The sequence below is a fragment of the Lepus europaeus genome, chromosome 11, assembly GCF_033115175.1.
Source record: "Lepus europaeus isolate LE1 chromosome 11, mLepTim1.pri, whole genome shotgun sequence".
Lineage (NCBI taxonomy): Eukaryota > Metazoa > Chordata > Mammalia > Lagomorpha > Leporidae > Lepus > Lepus europaeus.
The window spans coordinates 39827634-39846598 of NC_084837.1; the positions used below are offsets into that span (position 1 = coordinate 39827634).

At 42.3% G+C, this 18965-nt stretch overlaps 2 protein-coding genes across 4 annotated transcripts in view; one reads left to right on the forward strand and one right to left on the reverse strand.

The window, feature by feature from the left end:
- Window positions 1–3498, forward strand: part of PPP2R3C (protein phosphatase 2 regulatory subunit B''gamma) — a 33830-nt gene extending 30332 nt beyond the window's left edge. The window contains exon 11 of one of the 2 annotated variants that reach the window (XM_062205273.1): window positions 2817–3498. In XM_062205273.1, the coding sequence (XP_062061257.1) occupies window positions 2817–3005 (189 nt within the window). In that variant the 3' untranslated portion in view covers window positions 3006–3498. The remainder of the gene's footprint in view (window positions 1–2816) is intronic. The other variant, XM_062205272.1, reaches the window with a different exon arrangement.
- Window positions 3499–3708: 210 nt separating this feature from the next.
- LOC133769903 (signal recognition particle subunit SRP54) overlaps window positions 3709–18965 on the reverse strand; it is an 87886-nt gene continuing 72629 nt past the window's right edge. The window contains exons 3-5 of one of the 2 annotated variants that reach the window (XM_062205270.1): window positions 9588–9654; window positions 8387–8484; window positions 3709–5799 (exon numbers count right to left, since the gene is read on the reverse strand). In XM_062205270.1, the coding sequence (XP_062061254.1) occupies window positions 5593–5799; window positions 8387–8484; window positions 9588–9654 (372 nt within the window). In that variant the 3' untranslated portion in view covers window positions 3709–5592. The remainder of the gene's footprint in view (window positions 5800–8386; window positions 8485–9587; window positions 9655–18965) is intronic. The other variant, XM_062205271.1, reaches the window with a different exon arrangement.

Sequence of the window (18965 nt, forward strand, 5' to 3'; positions counted from 1 at the left end):
TAACTAGGTCACAACATGGCAGAAAAATGGAAAGGGAACATGTGCATATGCAGCCAATGTGTCTGGGTTGACCTCACTTCATAACAACTTGCTTTCGCTAGAACTCACTCATACTGAGAAACTGGCATCAATCCCTTCCAAGGGCAATGCCTCCAGCACATGAACTCTTAGGGGACAAACCATATTAAGACCATAGCAGAAGCATTCATTCATTTTAACTGAAAACTAAACTAAGAGAAGTCATATAACATGCATCCTTTGGCACTCTATCCCACTATGAGCTGAATTTTTAACTTGGAAACTGTTTTAGGATCAGGCAGTTTTTTAGTATGCCACCTCAGAGAGCCTGCCTGTTTTGCTTTGATGTTAGATCTAAGGAGACATCACTCCTACGATTTGAAACACGTGCTGCTAGTACTTAACATGTTAGTAATCATGTACAAACTATGAAAAAACATCCAGTATCCACTACCCATTTGATTCAAGTTGAGTAACACAATAAAATGCCCTTAGCCAGGGCCTTCATTGTGGCACAGCAGGTTAGGCTGGCACCTGTGGCACCAGCATCCCATATGAGCACTGGTTGGAGTCCTGGCTGCTCCACTTCCAACCCTGCTCCTTGCTAATGCATGTGGGAAGGCAGCAGACGATGGTCCATGTACTTGGGTCCCTGCCATCCACTTGGGAGACTGGGATGGAGCTCCTGGATTCTGCCTTTGGCCTGAGCCTGATCTTGGCCCAGCCCCAACTGTTGCCACCATTTGGAGAATGCAGTATCAGAATCAATCAATCAATCTGTGCGTCTGTCCATCTGTCTTAGCTCCTCCAGTGCCCTACTCCTATAACTCTACCTTTCAAATAAGTAAGTCTTTTTAAAAAATGGTCTAACCACTTTAACCAAGTATAAGATACAAAGCTATTTTGGTCTAATATAAGTCAGATTTGAAATGTTGTAATTTAAGAACCAACAGTTTCGGCTGGCGCCGCAGCTCACTAGGCTAATCCTCTTCCTGCGGCGCTGGCATCCTGGGTTCTAGTCCTGGTTGGGGTGCCAGTTCTGTCCCGGTTGCTCCTCTTCCAGTTCAGCTCTCTGCTGTGGCCCGGGAGGGCAGTGGAGGATGGCCCAAGTGCTTGGGCCCTGCACCCGCATGGGAGACCCAGAAGAAGCACCTGACTCCTGGCTTCGGATCAATGCAGCTCCGACTGTTGTGCAGCTCCGGCTGTTGTGGCCAATTGGGGAGTGAACCAGCGGATGAAAAACCTCTCTATCTGTCTCTGCCTCTCTCTGTAACTCTCTTTCGAAAAAATAAAATCTTTAAAAAATCTATATAGAAGTTCTTTCTATCTATTCCAGCAAGTTTTAGCAGTTTAGTCATTCTGGATGACTAATTCTTTAACACCAAACTTGTTCCTCAAATCCTAGGCTTAGAGTAAAAAGTTAACATCAGTTTTGGGAATGAAATTTTTGTTTGTTTGTTTGTTTGTTTGTTTTTGAGAGGTAGAATTACAGACAATGAGGAAGAGACAGAGAGAAAGGTCTTCCTTCCGTTGGTTCACTCCCCAAATGGCCGCAATGGCCGGAGCTGCACTGATCCGAAGCCAGGAGCCAGGTGCTTCTTCCCGGTCTCCCACACGGGTGCAGGGGCCCAAGGACTTGGACCATCCTCCACTGCTATCTCAGGCCACAGCAGAGAGCTGGATTGGAAGAGGAGCAGCTGGGACTAGAACCAGCGCCCATATGGGATGCCAGTGCCGCAGGTGGAGGATTAACCTACTGCACCATGGCGCTGGCCCCAGGAATGAAGTTTTATCTCTATATCTGAAGCATTTAAAATTATTTTTTATAAATATTTATTTGAAAGAGCTAGAGAGAGAGGGAGAGGCGGAGCCAGGGCAAAGCCAGGAGCCAAGAGTTTCTTCCAGGTCTCCCGTTTGAATGCAGGAGTCCAAGCACCTGTGCCATCTTCAGCTGCTTTCCCAGGTGCATCAGCAGGGAACTGGATAAGAATTGGAGCAGCCAGGACTCAAATCAGCGCCCATATGGGATGCCAGCACTGCAGACAGCAGCTTTACCTGCTGCACCACAGTGCCAGCCCCTAAATTTTTATTTCAACTGATGAGTTTTTATTTTTCAAAACATGTCAGGCCTTGATATGGGCATTTGGTACAGTTGTTCAGACATTGCTTTGGACACCCACATCCCATCTCAGACTGCCTGGGGTTCTCTTTCCAATTCTAGCTTCCTGCTAATATGCACACTGGGAAGTAGCAGGTAACGGATTCAAGTACTTGGATCCCTGCCACCCACATGGAAGACATGGATTGAGTTCTGGGCTCCTGGCTTCCAGCTGGTCTGGACCCAGTTGTTGCAGATATTTGGGGAGTGAGCTAACATATATATGAAAGACTCTCTACCTTTCAAATTAAAATAAAGTTGACAATTTCATGTTTAAAAAAATTAAGTGTAGACCTCACTTTACCATCTATTAGAAGGCAACAGGAAAGTATAGTGAATAGGGTTATATCTGTATATAATAATAGATTATTATATAATAGATAATTCTGCCGCTAATTAGCTATGTAGCTTGGATTAAACTCAGAGCATTTTTCTTCATCTATAGAATGAAGGATAAATATCAAATAGCTAAATTATCTCCAGTAAAATTCTATGATTTACACAGAGAAAAGGAATTTGCCTGTTAAATGGAAAAGGGAAAAAAGTAGAAAAAATGTTATGTGAGTTCAGTAACTGAATTTTAAGTCATTGTGATAGATGATAAATGACTCATTCCATGACACATTTTTTTCTCTTGTAGGATGAAATCTTTGACATGGTAAAACCAAAGGATCCTTTGAAAATCTCTCTTCAGGATTTAATCAACAGTAACCAAGGAGACACGGTCACCACCATTCTAATAGATCTGAATGGTTTCTGGACTTATGAAAACAGAGAAGCTCTTGTTGCAAATGACAGTGAAAACTCTGCAGACCTTGATGACACATGACCTCGGAAGGCCTGGACTGTCCTCCTCCAAATATACTTGAATGCTGCATGTGAATCCTCTGAAGCCAATCCTGTGAAATGGTTTAAATAAAAAGACTTCAGATTCCTTTAGAACAGAGCAGATGTTTGGGTTCCTAGAATTTTGGTTGCAGAAGTTTGGAAGCAATAGGATAAAATACTGCTTTATAAGAAGTGGTAAGTTCTGGTGCCATTTAACTCAAATATGACAAGTGTGATATGCTGTGGGTTCAGTTTAAATCTGTATAATCTTTACAGATGACGTTTTTGTGGAATATTTCTGCCATCAGTGATTCAGAATTTGAACATTTAAGGGACAGTTGAAATTATTAACATGGTCAGTCAGCCTTCAGTCTTCTAAGACAGTATGGATATTGAAAACTGTAGACTTTGCCATTCATTAGAGTAGAAATATTTTATTTCTGGGTTCTCATATTTTACTTTCATTAAAACTTTTGGTATAAAATTTTTGTCTGGCTTTATTAACCAGCACCAGGGTTCCATTTTGCAAAACTTAACTCTGTTTTGTTAAGGAATTCTGGTAGAAAATTTATGTCAATTCAATATTTAGGCTCTTCATTTACACTGGTTTTTATGAGATGAAAGAGTATAAGACAGTAGAATATTATGATTCAGGAAATAACAATTCTTAAAAGAGTTGAAAAGGAAGTAGGAAAAAATGAAAGAGGCTTAAAATAAGACAAACCATTTAATGTATTTATGGGAAATATTATAGTTTGCATAAACAAAAAAGTATAAAAGTTTAAGGCACAGTGAATAACTATAAACCTTACAGACTGGCTGCTGTTAGACTAGTAGTGAAAGTAAAAGTCAAGAAACATAAAACCTTCTCTAAGTCACTATGTTCTACTTCTACAATCAAAGGTTTCTAGGCCAACTCTGGGTGAGAGTTAGAAGATCACCCTCAGACACACTTGCTTGTCCTTGATAACCAAATAAATATAAGTTGGAGGTACTATATGAAATGAAGTTAAAAAACACTTGAGGGAAAAAAAAAGGTTGGCATGTTTTAGAACTACTTATAAACTACATGGTGACATCTGAAGTTTTATCTTTTTATCATTAAATTATATAACTTATACCTGTGAATAGAAAGATTACACTATCACATACCGTGAACAGTCATACCATGAGTTCATGTAACTGGAGATTCCTACTGAAGAGTTTAATTATCCTTCCTAAATTCTTCAAACTTTAGCCAGTGAACTTGGAAGTTCTTCACCTAAGTTTCAATTCAAGTTCGCTGACAACAGATTTCCATAATAGGTCCACTGTACGTATACTGTGAGTTTGAAGCCATATTTTATATATCTTATAGGTATATTTAAGATTAAAAGCTTAAAGTTGTTTAGAAAGCTACTAACAAAACCATTAATGTCTAAAAGCTCAAGTTTGTGAAAGGACTTTTAAGATCAACAATTCTCAAACATTTCACACATTCTTCCTTTCATATATTTAGTTACAAACCAAAGTCTAAGACTCCTTTTAAGGTTCTACACACATACCTAGTAATATTTTCAAATTTAGCTTCATGTCATATAACTTTGTAAAGTTTACAAATAACCCAATAGGTAGAGAAATGGCCAATCTGGTTCTAGTAAATTCTCCACCTTGCTGTTGCTACTTCAGAATAGTGAATGACAGGTAACTGACTTCATCATGCTGCTGTTACACTTTGTACAGTATTTAACATCTCCTAATGGGTTAAGACTACATCTGACCCCCAATCTCCTCCCAACCACTTTGCCTATAGGAGGCATTAAGGGCTGAATGAGTGACACAAAGAAGATACCATGAGGATAATCACTAGGTATTACGACCCAAATGCAAATACATTAATAAATCCATTCCATAACTAGTATTTTTTTTTACTAGTATTTTTTTAAACATAGTCAAAGCTAGTTATTTAATTGAATACTATTGAAAAATAATATAAGATTAAGTAACTTGCATTTAAAAATGGAAACTCAAACTCAAAATACTTTTCCATAAAATAGTTATTCTCAGTGAAAGAAAATTCAAAGTACTTTCATCTTACTCCTTTTATTACACACTCAATGAGCCATCCTTAGAGCAGAATTAACAGATATAGAAACAAAGCATAGCATGATAAAATCTAGGAGGGAAATCCTCATTTTAATCAGACTGCAATACTTAGCTTTAACTGGCCTTCATCTGCCCATTTACCTTTTCTTTCATTATGTTAAAGTGCACAAGTAACAGACAGGCTTGATAACTACTCTTCTTAATTAGAGATTAGGGCTCTAGAACATCCTTAGCATTTTTTTTTATAGATCATTTAAAAACCAAAGCACTAATTCAACACATGGTAAAAGTATAGTACAATTATCCTGATTTCAGATGTGATTTTTTTTGCTTGATAAAGCCTAAGAATGATGAAAAATTTTTTCTTTTCAGATAATTCAAAATATAAATAATTGTATTAAGTCCCACTGAATAGAGAATGTGAAGGCTCCTGATATATATAAAAAAAACACACACGCACACACACAAAACCTTAGGGCTTAAAGTGTGATAGTCACTTCATTCTATGGTGGGACAGAAACTGGATTTTGTTTTCTTTCTGTAATTACTTCACAGTCTTCCTCCATTTCAAAATTGAGGTTCACAAATGAACTAGATACCGCTGTTTCTGGTTGATCTTTCTGAATAATGGGGTCAGCCTGCAGCTTATTTTGTTGGTATTGTCTTTCTGCTTCTTCAGACATCTTGTTTTCCTCTTCTTCTTCTTCTTCCTTTTAAAAAAAGGAAATAGCAATAATAGTTGAAATTTCAATGTCACAGTTTCTTCTCCCTTTGTCAGTTTCTTTCTTTTTTTTTTTTTTTACCAAAACTGTCCTGTTCAATTCAGTTTGGTCTGATTAAGACACACCCCTGTTCTCAAAATAAAATATTATGAAACAAAGAAAGCGAAGTTATTTAAAAACATGGTCCAGCACTACTTAGCTTTGATGGAACCTGACATTAACAGGACTTTATTTTTTAAAAATTAAGTCTAATTTTAAGAAAAACATTATATATCATTTCAATTATGGAGTATCAGCATATTCAGTTGAGTAGGTTGGTTACTCAATAATGATACAAGCATGGTTAGTTTTTCCATAAGTACCTAACAGATAAGGCAGTCCCAGTCCTCAAGGAGTTTACAATCTAGTAGGGAGGCCGGCGCTGTGGCATAGCAGGTAAAGCCGTCATCTGCAGTGCCAGCATCCCATATGGGTGCCAGTTCAAGACCCGGCTGCTCCACTTCCAATCCAGCTCTCTGCTATGGCCTGGGAAAGCAGTAGAAAATGGCCCAAGTCCTTGGGCCCCTGCACCCACGTGGGAGACCCAGAAGAAGCTCCTGGCTCCTGGATTGGGATTGGTGCAGCTCGGCCGTTGCAGCCAATTGAGTGAATCAGCAGATGGAAGCCTCTCTCTCTCTCTCTCTCTCTCTCTCTCACACACTCTCTCACTCTCTGCCTCTCTGTAACTCTGACTTTCAAATAAGTAAAGAAATCTTAAAAAAAAAAAAATCTAGTAGATGGGGCTGGCGCCATGGCACAGTAGGTAAATCCTCCACCTGCAGCACTAGCATCCCATATAGTTGCCAGTTCTAGTCCTGGCTGTTCCTCTTCAAATCCAGCTCTCTGCTATGGCCTGGAAAAGCAGTAGAAGATGGCCCAACTGCCTGGGCCCCTGCACCCACATGGGAGACCAGGAAGAAGCTCCTGGCTCCGGATCAGTGCAGCTCTGGCCATTGCAGCCATTTGGCAAGTGAACCAACGGAAGGAAGACCTTTCTCTCTGTCTCTCCTTTCCCTGTAGTTCTACCTCTCAAATAAATAAATAAATCTTAAAAAAATATCTAGGGCTGGCACCGCGGCTCACTAGGCTAATCCTCCGTCTGCGGCGCTGGCACACCGGGTTCTAGTCCCGGTCAGGGCGCCGGATTCTGTCCCGGTTGCTCCTCTTCCAGGCCAGCTCTCTGCTGTGGCCCGGGAGTGCAGTGGAGGATGGCTCAAGTGCTTGGGTCCTGCACCCCATGGGAGACCAGGAGAAGCACCTGGCTCCTGCCTTCAGATCCACGCGGTGCGCCAGCCACGGTGGCCATTGGAGGGTGAACCAACGGCAAAGGAAGACCTTTCTCTCTGTCTCTCTCTCTCACTGTCTACTCTGCCTGTCAAAAAAAAAATCTAGTAGAGAAGTTAAGATGTAAAAGCAATATTAAGACAAAGAAATAAGCACCATAAAGATTTAGTAAGAACGAATAACTTCTAGAATGACTACACTAATGGAGAAGTTGGCATTTGTGTTGGATCTCTCAGTACAGGTAGTACCTAGGAAGATGAATCTCAGATTTGCTTGAGAATCAACAAGAGAAACCATTTAGGAAGTTACTACAATAGTCCAGATGAAGTAATGAGGCTCTAACCAAGGCTTGTAGTATTAGGAATTCTTAATTATTCATAAAACATTTTGAAACCACACAACAAAGTTGGCTGACATTTGCAGACTCATCTCCAGGCACTCCTGCTGAACCCTGTGCTCCAGTGACAATCACTATTCTTGCCATTTCCCAAACACACCCCTCTGCATTCCAGTTCTACCTGAATTGCTGCCCTCAATTTGCCTGAAGGAGAGCAACAGATCCTAATATCTATTGTGTGCTTGCTAATATATACTAGGTGCTGTTTTGTTTTACACACATTACTTCATTTAACCCTTAGAGCACCCCAAACATAGATGCTACACTTCTCATAAAAATGAGGAAACTGAAAAAAAAATGAGGAAACAGGCTTAGAGAGATTCAATACCTTAACGATAGTTACAAAGTTAGAAGTGCCAAAGTCAGATTGTGAATTCAGGTCCTTTGGTTCTTCAGCTCATGCTTTTAAGTGTTCTTATTCTTTAAGACTAAACTCATTTCATCTCCACCTTAAGACCTCACTACTCAGAACTGCACTGTTAGCTTTGTGCCTTAACTGGCACATATACATTTCTAAGACTTAATAAGTTTTTATGTGTCAAGCTCACTCCACTTCTCCAACATCCAGTTTGTGTGCTATAAATACAGACATTGGGCCTTGTATCCTTATCTAAAAATTAGGATAATAATTTTTAAAAAGAGACTTTTGAAAAATAAATAATGTATATTAGGCACCTCACATAGCTCTAGCATAATGAAATCCAGTTTAGTTTTATACACAGATCCAATTTAAAAATCCTAAAAGATAAATTCTTTAAAGAAATTAAGGGAACTACTCTTGCACAGCTAAAGAATATATATGCTCATTATGTAAGCCCATCATGTCTACAGAAAACAGAACTGAAGGAGACATACCTCCTTCTTCATCCGGTAATACTCATCAATGGCATACTGGTATTTTGGGGTGCTGATGCCCAAGACAGATGCAATCTTCTCTCCAAGAAAGTCACACACTAAAGATACAAAAGCGTGAAGACTTAGACAATTCCATAAGTATTTCTTGAGTACTTTCTATGTGTAAGACACTGTAGAAGCAGTGACTATTCCTGTTCTCAAGATTATAAAAACCCAGTACATACAGGTACTTCAAAAAATTTGTGGAGAATGCATATTATGAAAGAACATGATTTTTTAAAAAAAATCTGCACCAAAATAAACATAATTCCATTTTTCCATGAACTTTTTGAAGTCCCCTTGTCTCTGTCTTCTGTATATCTTCCCTGATTCTCCAAGAGGTATGAGTAGCTGCCTCTGAGCTGCCAACAACAGCGTGTTCATATTTCTATTCTAACACATCACCAGGTGTTATAATTATCTGTTAAATGTCTTCACAAAAATGGCAGGAGAGGAATGGCTTGTAATTACAACCCTCACTGAATGCCTGCTATGTGTCAGGCACTGTGAAAAGTTATGTTTTTTCAAAGCTTGCTCAAACTAACAAAACAGATCCAAAATGGCTCAAGCTGTTTCTATTATATGCAACTCCTGAATACAGTGAGTGTTGAGTAACTGTTCCACCAATTACTATTCACAGTTACCCCCAATAAAAGCAGAAAGTGCTACAAGCTGTGAAGGAATTAAAACAGCAGAGGAAAGCTTTATGACTTAGAAGCTATATTTAAATTTAAGTCATAAGTTGATAATTCATTTTCTTCATATAAGACAGTTATATCAATTTAAGAAATGTTAATGAAAGAAAAATATAAATGAACTTTATACACTTTAGAATAAGCAATGAGACAGAACAATACCACCAGGAACTTAAATGACGAAGTAGCAAAACACTTGTTGAAGAGCTCAAGAACATGAAAATCATCTAAACATATATAGGCATTTTTCTACGTTTTTTTTAATGTAATGGGAAGTTGAATGTTTTAAGGTGAACTGCAAGAATGTTAGATTAATATCTTCCAATGCTAGCTGGCTAGCTGTGGAGGTTCGAGTGATTAGATCCCTGTTGCTTATCCTTCCATCTGGAAACATCCCATTTGGCAAAGCCCCTTATCTTGGATCATATTATGACAATTATACACTACTCAAACAGAAAAAGCAGTACCTGAGAGAGTTGATGTGGCAGCCCGAAGCATGTAAAACCATAAATAGGGGCCCCAGGTAAGTTTTGTCTGCAACAAGAAGTGAGATTAGCAACATTCATACCTAAATTCAGTCTCTGTATTTAGGCTAGAATCAAATAGTCAAATACCTGGTAGGCCCATAGAATACAGGCTGAATATCCCCTTTGTAGGATGTTTGAGACCAGAAATGTTTCTGATTTTAGTTTTTTAGATTTTGAAGTGTCTGTAAATATGTTACCAGTCAAGCACTTCTAATACTTTCTGAAAACTTTCAAATTTAAGATCATTTTGGAATATCATAGGGATGCTCAACCTATATTCAACAGGCAACACTACAGATACTCTAGTCCAATCAAAACTATTCTTTATAAATGGAAGTTCACAAAATTATGTTACATTTACCCAGATAACTGCTACCACCTTAATCTCATGAAAGAACCAAAAAAAAAAAATGCAGCCACTGGGGCAGGCACTTTGGTACGGCAGTTAACTCACCTCTTGGGACATCTGTATCTCATAGCAGACAGCCTGGTTGGGGTCTTTGTTCCTCCACTTCCTATCCAGCTCCCTGCTAATGTGCACCCTGAAGGCAGCAGACAATGGTTCAAGTACTTGGGTGCCTGCACCTGGGAGACCTAGACTGAGTCTTGTCTCCTGACTTCAACCTGGCTCAGTCCAAGGTGTTGTGGGTAGTTGAAGATCTCTCTTACTGTCCCCTCACCCCTGCAACTTGCCTTTCAAGTAAAATTTATTTTTTTAAGATTTATTTTATTTATTTGAAAGACAGAGAGAGGTAGAGACAGAGAGAGAGGTCTTCCATCCGATGGTTCACTCCCCAGATGGCCGCCAACTGCCAGAACTGCAGCGATCAGGAGCCAGAAGCTTCGTCCGGGTCTCCCACGCGGGTGCGGGGGCCCAAGGACGTGGACCATCTTCTACTGCTTTCCCAGGCCATAGCAGAGAGCTGGATCAGAAGAGGAGCAGCCGGGTCTCGAACTGGCGCCCATATGGGATGCCAGTGCTTCAGGCCAGGGCTTTAACCCGCTGCACCCAGCACCGGCCCCAATTTTTTTTTTTTTTTTAATATGAAATGGAGTTGGTAACAGTCTGAACTATTCACAAACTGATAATCCAGAGCCTTCCTTTTACCTGTTTTGTCTTCACCGTTCGTAAGCACAGCACCAGAGTGTGTGTGCAGCCAACAGATAAAACTTTAAGGACCCTTACAGTCCAACACCCTCGTGTTACAGTGGGGAAACTGAAATTCCAGAAATTAAGCAGGGTAAGTAAGGACATATTAAATGAGCTTTTAATGAGATATAAAAGTGGCAAAATGAGGCTTTTCATATATTTTATTAAAAGATTAAAAAAGGACCTAAATGAACAACCAAAGACAAACACAGCATGTATTTGGTAGGTCAGGACCACTGGAAGAATGCAGTAACACTGCACATCTCCACAGTTAATCCTGGCTCAGTAATTCCATACAGAACTTCTGCACAGCTTGCCAAGTAGGTGCCGGTTTGCCTCTGTGGATGAAAAGAGTGATACAAGCATGCTTCAATATACCAATCTATATGTTTGCTGAAAGAAAACAGTATACAGCCTAGAAATAAATCCATATTTGCCTATTTTAATAATTCTTCCAAAGAGGGAAGAAATATAAATTTGTCCATAATCATGTTACTCTAGGAGCTGGCATTGTGGCACACTGAGTGAAGCCATCGCCTGCAATGTCAGTAACCCCTATGGGCACTGACCGGTTTGACTCCCAGCTGCTCCTTTCCCAATCCAGCTCCCTGCTAATCTCCCTGGAAAAGTAGCAGAAGATGGTCTGAGAACGTGGGCCCCTGCCACCCAAGTGAGAAACCCAAATGAAGCTCTTGACTTGGACCTAGCCCAGCCTCTGCTGGTGTAGCTATTTGGGAAGTGAACCAGTAGACGGAAGATCTCTCTTTGTCTCTGTAACTCTGCCTTTCAAATAAATTTAAAAATCTTTTTAAAAAATCATGTTACTTTAGCTAGATATATTTATTGTAAAGGCATTATAAAGGCAAATGCAAGATAGCTGTTAAGATTGAGTGGATGAAGGGACTGGCACTGTGGTGTAGTAGGTAAAGCCGCCGCCTGCAGTGCTGATATCCCACAATGGATATTAGTTCGAGACCCAGCTGCTCCACTTCTGATCCAGCTCTTTGCTATGGCCTGGGAAAGCAGCAGAAGATGGCCCAAGTCCTTGGGGCCCTGCACCCATGTGGGAGACCCAGGAGAAACTCCTGGCTCCTGGCTTCAGATCGGCACACCTCCAGCCATTGCGGCCAACTGAGGAGTGAACCAGCAGATGGAAGATAGATCTCTCTCTCTCTCTCTCAGGAACCAAGAGCTTTGTCTGGGTCTCCCACGCGGGTGCAGGGGCCCAAGGACTTGGGCCATCCTCCACTGCACTCCCAGGCCACAGCAGAGAGCTGGACTGGAAGAGGAGCAACCGGGACAGAATCTGGCGCCCCGACTGGGACTAGAACCCGGTGTGCCAGCACTGCAAGGCGGAGGATTAGCCTGTTGAGCCACAGCGCCAGTCTAAATAAATAATTTTTTTAAATATATCTCTATTTTTATTTTTTTATTTTTATTTTTTTTAATTTTATTTTTTTTATTTTGTGACAGGCAGAGTGGATAGTGAGAGAGAGAGAGAGAGAGAGAGAGAGAGAGAAAGGTCTTCCTTTGCCGTTGGTTCACCCTCCAATGGCCGCCATGGCTGGCACGCTGCGCCGGCACACCGCGCTGATCCAAAGGCAGGAGCCAGGTGCTTCTCCTGGTCTCCCATGGGGTGCAGGACCCAAGCACTTGGGCCATCCTCCACTGCACTCCCTGGCCACAGCAGAGAGCTGGCCTGGAAGAGGGGCAACCAGGATAGAATGCAGTGCCCCAACCGGGCCTAGCACCCGGTGTGCCGGCGCCGCAAGGCGGAGGATTAGCCTAGTGAGCCGCGGCGCCAGCCTAAATAAATAAATCTTTAACAACAACAACAAAAAGTGGCTGAAGAGTCTACAGTAGAACACTGCCATCACTACCAGTATTAAAACCACCACCATGACCCCAGTAAAAGCAAAACTAGGACTAGATCTTAAGTCTTCAAGACTTCAAACTGATGTAGCTAAAACTCAAACTTATTCATGATTCCTCCAAAAGTTTAAAAATCCATCTATTCCTTCCCTATCAAGACCTGACAAGATTTATTATTTTTAAACAACTTATTTTCTGATTATAAAGTGATTATAAAACACTTAGAAAAAAAATGGAACAAAATATCTCAAAATTTTCTACCAGATATAATATTTTTATAGAATTGTTATTTATTTGAAAGAGTTACAGAGAGAGGTAGACCCAGAGAGAGAGAGGTCTTCCATTCCACTGGTTCACTCCCCAAATGACCACAATGGTCAGAGCTGAGCTTATCCGAAGCCAGGATCCAGGAGCTTCCTCCGGGTCTCCCATGTGGGTGCAGGGGCCCAAGGACTTGGGCCATCTTCCACTGCTTTCCTAGGCCATCGCAGAGAGCTGGATCAGAAGAGGAGCAGCCGGGACTCTAACAGGCGCCCATATGGGATGCTGGCGCTGCAGGCTGGGGCTTTAACCCGCTGTGCCACAGCGCCAGTCCCATCTACCAGATATAATTATCACTAATATTTTAGTTTATTTTTCCACTCTTCCAAAGCATGCACATGCAAATAGTTTTCCAACACTGTTGTATCTTCATATTTTCTCCATAAGGCTGCTTCTTCCCCATTTACTATAATGTATTAAGTCTATTTCCCTATATGCTTAAAACTAAGGGTAGAACTAGGCAAAAAAATTTAATTATTTATATATTTATTTTAGTTACATGAAAAGCAGAGACAAACAGAGATCTTCTACACACTGACTGACTCCTCAAGTCTGCAACAACCAGGGCTAGGTCAAGCTGAAGCGGGAAGCCAAGAACTCAATCCGAGTTATCTCATAATAGGGGGCAGGTAGGACCCAATCACTTGAGCCATCATCTGCTGCCTCCCAGGGTGTGCTTTGGCAGAAAATTGAAACTGAGAGCACAGCAAGGACTCAAACCCAGCCACTCAAATATGGAATGCAGATTCCAAGCGGTGTCTTAACTGCTGTGCCAAATGCCAACCTCCTCCAAACCCCAACATAATCATTTAGAAGGTTCTTCACTCACATTGGAAAACTTCATGCCAAAAAACGTACACTACCCAGCAGCAATATATATTGTGTTCCTTTGTAGCCCCCACCATACTGTATACTGTCATTTTCTTTTAAGATTTATTTATTTATTTGACAGGCAGAGTGACACAGAGAGAAGGAGAGACAGATCTTCGAACTGCTGGTTCACACCCCAATGGGCTGCAATAGCTGGGGCAGGGTCAGGCAGAAGCCAGAAGCCTGATTTCCTTTCAGGTTTCCCATGTGGATGGCAGGGGCACAATTACTCAGGCCATTTTGTATTGCTTTCCCAGGCCCATTAGCAGGGAACTGGATTGGAAATGGAGAAACCAGGACTCAAACTGGCATTGTAAAATGGGATGTTGGGCCGGCGCCGCGGCTCACTAGGCTAATCCTCTGCCTTGCGGCGCCGGCACACCGGGTTCTAGTCCCGGTCGGGGCCCCGATCCTGTCCCGGTTGCCCCTCTTCCAGGCCAGCTCTCTGCTGTGGCCCGGGAGTGCAGTGGAGGATGGTCCAAGTCCTTGGGCCCTGCACCCCATGGGAGACCAGGATAAGTACCTGGCTCCTGCCATCGGATCAGCGCGGTGCGCCGGCCGCAGCGCGCCTACCGCGGCGGCCATTGGAGGGTGAACCAACGGCAAAGGAAGACCTTTCTCTCTCTCTCTCTCTCTCTCACTGTCCACTCTGTCAAAAAAAAAAAAAAAAAAAGGGATGTTGGCATCACAAGCAATGGCTTAATATGCTATGCCACAAAACCAGCCCCTTTTTCCTTTTTTTTAAGACAGGTAAAAAACCAGCTCAGATAATTTTAAGTTCAGAGGCCGGCGCTGTGGCTTAATAGGCTAATCCTCCGCCTTGCGGCGCCGGCACACCGGGTTCTAGTCCCATTCAGGGCGCTGGATTCTATCCCGGTTGCCCCTCTTCCAGGCCAGCTCTCTGCTATGGCCCGGGAAGGCAGTGGAGGATGGCCCAAGTGCTTGGGCCCTGCACCCCATGGGAGACCAGGAGAAGCGCCTGGCTCCTGGCTTTGGATCAGCGCGATGCGCCGGCCGCAGCGGCCGTTGGAGGGTGAACCAACAGCAAAAAGGAAGACCTTTCTCTCTGTCTCTCTCTCACTATCCACTGCCTGTCAAAAAAAAAAATATATAAAAAAAAATAATAATAATAATTTTAAGTTCAGAATAGAATACCTCCCCCACAGCCTTATCCATGGTTTTGCTTTCTGTGGCTTCAGGTAAATGCAATTAACTGTGGTCCAAAAATACTGAATGGAAAATTTAATATCTTGAGAGAGAATGACAAACACAACAAGAGCGAAAAAGAGCATATTCCCATAGCTTTTATTACAGTGTTATTATAATTGTTCTATTTTATAATTATTGTTTCTATATCTAATTTATAAATTAGACTTTATCATTGGTATGTATGTATAGGAAAAACACTATATATAGGGCTCTATGATACCTCTGGTTTAAGAAATCCACTGGGGGGCCGGCGCCATAGCTCACTTGGTTAATCCTCCACCTGCGGGGTCAGCATCCCATATGGGTGCCGGGTTCTAGTCCTGGTTGCTCCTCTTCCAGTCTAGCTCTCTGCTATGGCCAGGGAGGGAAGTGGAGGATGGCCCAAGTGCTTAGGCCCCTGCACCCGCACAGGAGACGAGGAGGAAGTATCTGGCTCCTGGCTTCGGATCGGTGCAGCGCCGGCCGTGGTGGCCATTTGGGGGGTGAACCAACGGAAGAAAGACCTTTCTCTCTGTCTCTCTCTCTCACTGTCTAACTCTATCTGTCAAATAAATTTTTAAAAATAATAAATAAATAAAATAAAAAAGAAATCCACTGGAAGACTTGGAATGCATCCCCTGTGTTAAGGATGGATTATTGTATATTAGAAAATGTGTCAGTCCATTTAAGTAGATAACAATTTTGTATGCAACAAATTTTAAAACTATATACACAGATACATATATTTGAGGCATTTTTATCAAAACTAAAAAAAAGGGAAGTAGAGAAAATGTTTATTCATAAGGTATATATAAGGTAAAATCTAAGTGAAATATTATATTATAAAAAGACCTAGATTTCTATTTATTTTTTTTAAGATTTATTTTATTTATTTGAAAGACAGAGTTAGAGAGAGGTAGAGACAGAGAGAGAGGTCTTCCATCCACTGGTTCACTCCCCAGATGGCTGTAACTGCCGGAGCTGAGCCAATCCGAAGCCAGGAGACAGGAGCTTCTTCCGGGTCTCCCACGCAAGTGCAGAGGCCCAAGCACTTGGGCCATTTTGTACTGCTTTCCCAGGCCATAGCAGAGAGCTGATCAGAAGAGGAGCAGGCGGGATTAGAACCGGCGCCCATATGGGATGCCAGCACTTCAGGCCAGGGCTTTAACCTGCTGCGCCACAGTACCGGCCCCTAGATTTCTATTTATTAATCTCATCAGTATCACGAACCCAGGAGTACTAATCTTTTTTTAAAGATTTTATTTATTTATTTATTTGAAAAGCAGAGTTACAGAGAGGCAGGGGCAAAGATAAAGAGAAGTCTTCCATCCGCTAGTTCACTCCCCAAATGACCACAACAACCAGAACTGAGCTGATCCAAAGCCAGAAGCCTAGGGCTTTCTCTGGGACTCCCACGGGGATGCAGGGGCCCAAGGACTTGGGCCATTTTCTACTGTTTTCCCAGGTCATAGCAGAGAGCTGGATCAGAAGTGGAGTAGCTACAACTAGAACTGGCGTCCATATGGCATGCCAGCCCTGCAGGCAGCAACTTAACCCGCTATGCCACAGTGCCGGCCCCAGGAGTATTAATCTTAAATCTTTACTTTAAATATCAAGGTTGTTTAATTAGGTTTGTTTTACAAACCTACAATGTAAATACAGCATATCTCTCAAAATACCTTTATCCTACCACATCCATGATGCATTGTAGAAAATGGGTATGAAGTGAAGCCATGCCTGACTTCAGTTATTAAAAACTACTCTAGTGGATAACTACTGGCTATTGTATTAGTCAGTCTTGGCAGGAAATAAAATGATATAAAAAATTAGCTAGTAGGGGCTTGTGCTGTGGTGTGGTAGGCTAAGCCTCTGCCTTGGCACCAGCATCCCATGTGGGCACCAGTTCGTGTTCTGGCTGCTCCTTTTCTAATCCAGCTTTCTGATTACAGCCTGGGAAACCAGTGGAGGACGGTCCAAGTGCTGGGGCCCCTGCACCCATGTGGGAGACCCAGAAGAAGCTCCTGGCTCCTAGCTTTGGATGAGCTCAGCTCTGGCTGTTGCAGCCATTTGAGGAGTGACCTAGTGCATGGAAGACCTCTGTTTCTCCCTCTCTCTGTTTGTAACTCTACTTCTCAAATAAATAAAATCTTTTTTAAAAACATTAGCTAATAGCAGAGCTTAATAAAGGGATTATTTCGAAAACTGTGGACAGAATTTATAAAACCAGCAAAGGACAGAGAGTATTCAAGGTCTAATAATACAGAGAGAATCATTAGTGTCCCTGCTAAGGTCCAGCACGTGCTGGAAACTTAAACAGAAAAACAGCAGTGTTGGGAGGTGGGTCCTAAGAAGTGATGAAGCTGGGAGGCCTAATGTTCCCCCCAACTTTTCTCTCAGTCCTGGACTTCCCAGCCTCCAAAGCTACAAGCCAATAAATTTCTATTCTTTACAAATCATATAGTCTGTGGTGTCCTGGTATAACAGCACAAAATAGACTAAGATAACCCCTATGTCTAAGTGTAAAATGAAAGCATTAATGGAAAGGACAGCACCCAAACTGGGAAGATGTCCCAACAGTCCCTGTGGCCTTAATAGGGAATTTTCTGCCCTCTAATTTCCCAGTGGTGGCGTGCACTGTCTGAAGTCAACCGCAAGTGAAAGGGCAACAGAGCTATGGCCTGGGGAACAGTACAAGATGGCCCAAGTCCTTGGGCCCCTGCACTGACGTGGCAGACGCGGAAGAAGCTCCTGGCTCCTGACTGGCACAACTCCAACAGTTTGTGGCCGTTTGGGAGTGAACCCAGCGCACTGAAGACCTTTCTCTCTGCCTCTTCCTCTCACTGTCTGTAACTCTACCTCTCAAATAAATAAATACATACAATCTTTAAAAAAATTCAACACCCTATCATGATAGAAACACTTAACCTAGAAATAGAAGGAAATTTCTTCAACCTGATGGACATGTGTAAAATACTTACTGTTAGCATCACAGTTAATGACAAAGGACTGAACACTCTTCTACCCAAAGATCAGCTTTATTCTCACCACTCCTACTCAGTACTGGGGGAAGTTCTAGCCAAGTTAGTGGGTGAGAAAATGAAACAAAGAGCATCCAGACTAGAAAAAGAAACTAATTATCTCTACTTGCAAGAGGCATTGTCTTGTATACAGACAACCTGAAGGAATCCACCAAAAACCTCTTGGAAATCAGAAACAAATACAGGGGCGTGTGTTTGGTACAGCAGTTAAGCTGCCCATTTCCCATACTGGAGTATCTGGTTGAATGCTGGCTCCTCTGCTTCAGCTTCAACTTCCTGCTAATGTGCATCCTGGGAGTTAGCATGTGATGTTTCATTCACTTGGGCCCCCACCCACTCATGTGGAAGACTCCTGGCTTTGACCTGGCTCAACCCTAACTGTTGCAGGCATTTGGGGAGTGAAACAATAAACGGAAGATCTTGCTCTGATTTTTTCTCTGCATTTCAAATAAAATGAAAATAAAACGGCCGGTGCCGCAGCTCACTAGGCTAATCCTCCGCCTGCGGCGCCAGCACACCAGGTTCTAGTCCCGGTCGGGGCACCGGATTCTGTCCCAGTTGCCCCTCTTCCAGGCAAGCTCTCTGCTGTGGCCGAGGAGTGCAGTGGAGGATGGCCCAAGTGCTTGGGCCTGCACTCCATGGGAGACCAGGAGAAACACCTGGCTCCTGCCTTCGGATCAGCGCGGTGCGCCAGCCATTGGAGGGTGAACCAATGGCAAAGGAAGACCTTTCTCTCTGTCTCTCTCTCTCTCTCTTACTGTCCACTCTGCCTGTCAAAAGAATTAAAAAATAAATAAATAAATAATTTATTAAAATTTTTAAAGAAACCGCTTCAGCAAGATTACAGGTTCAGGGCCAGTGCTGTGGCGTAGCTGGTAA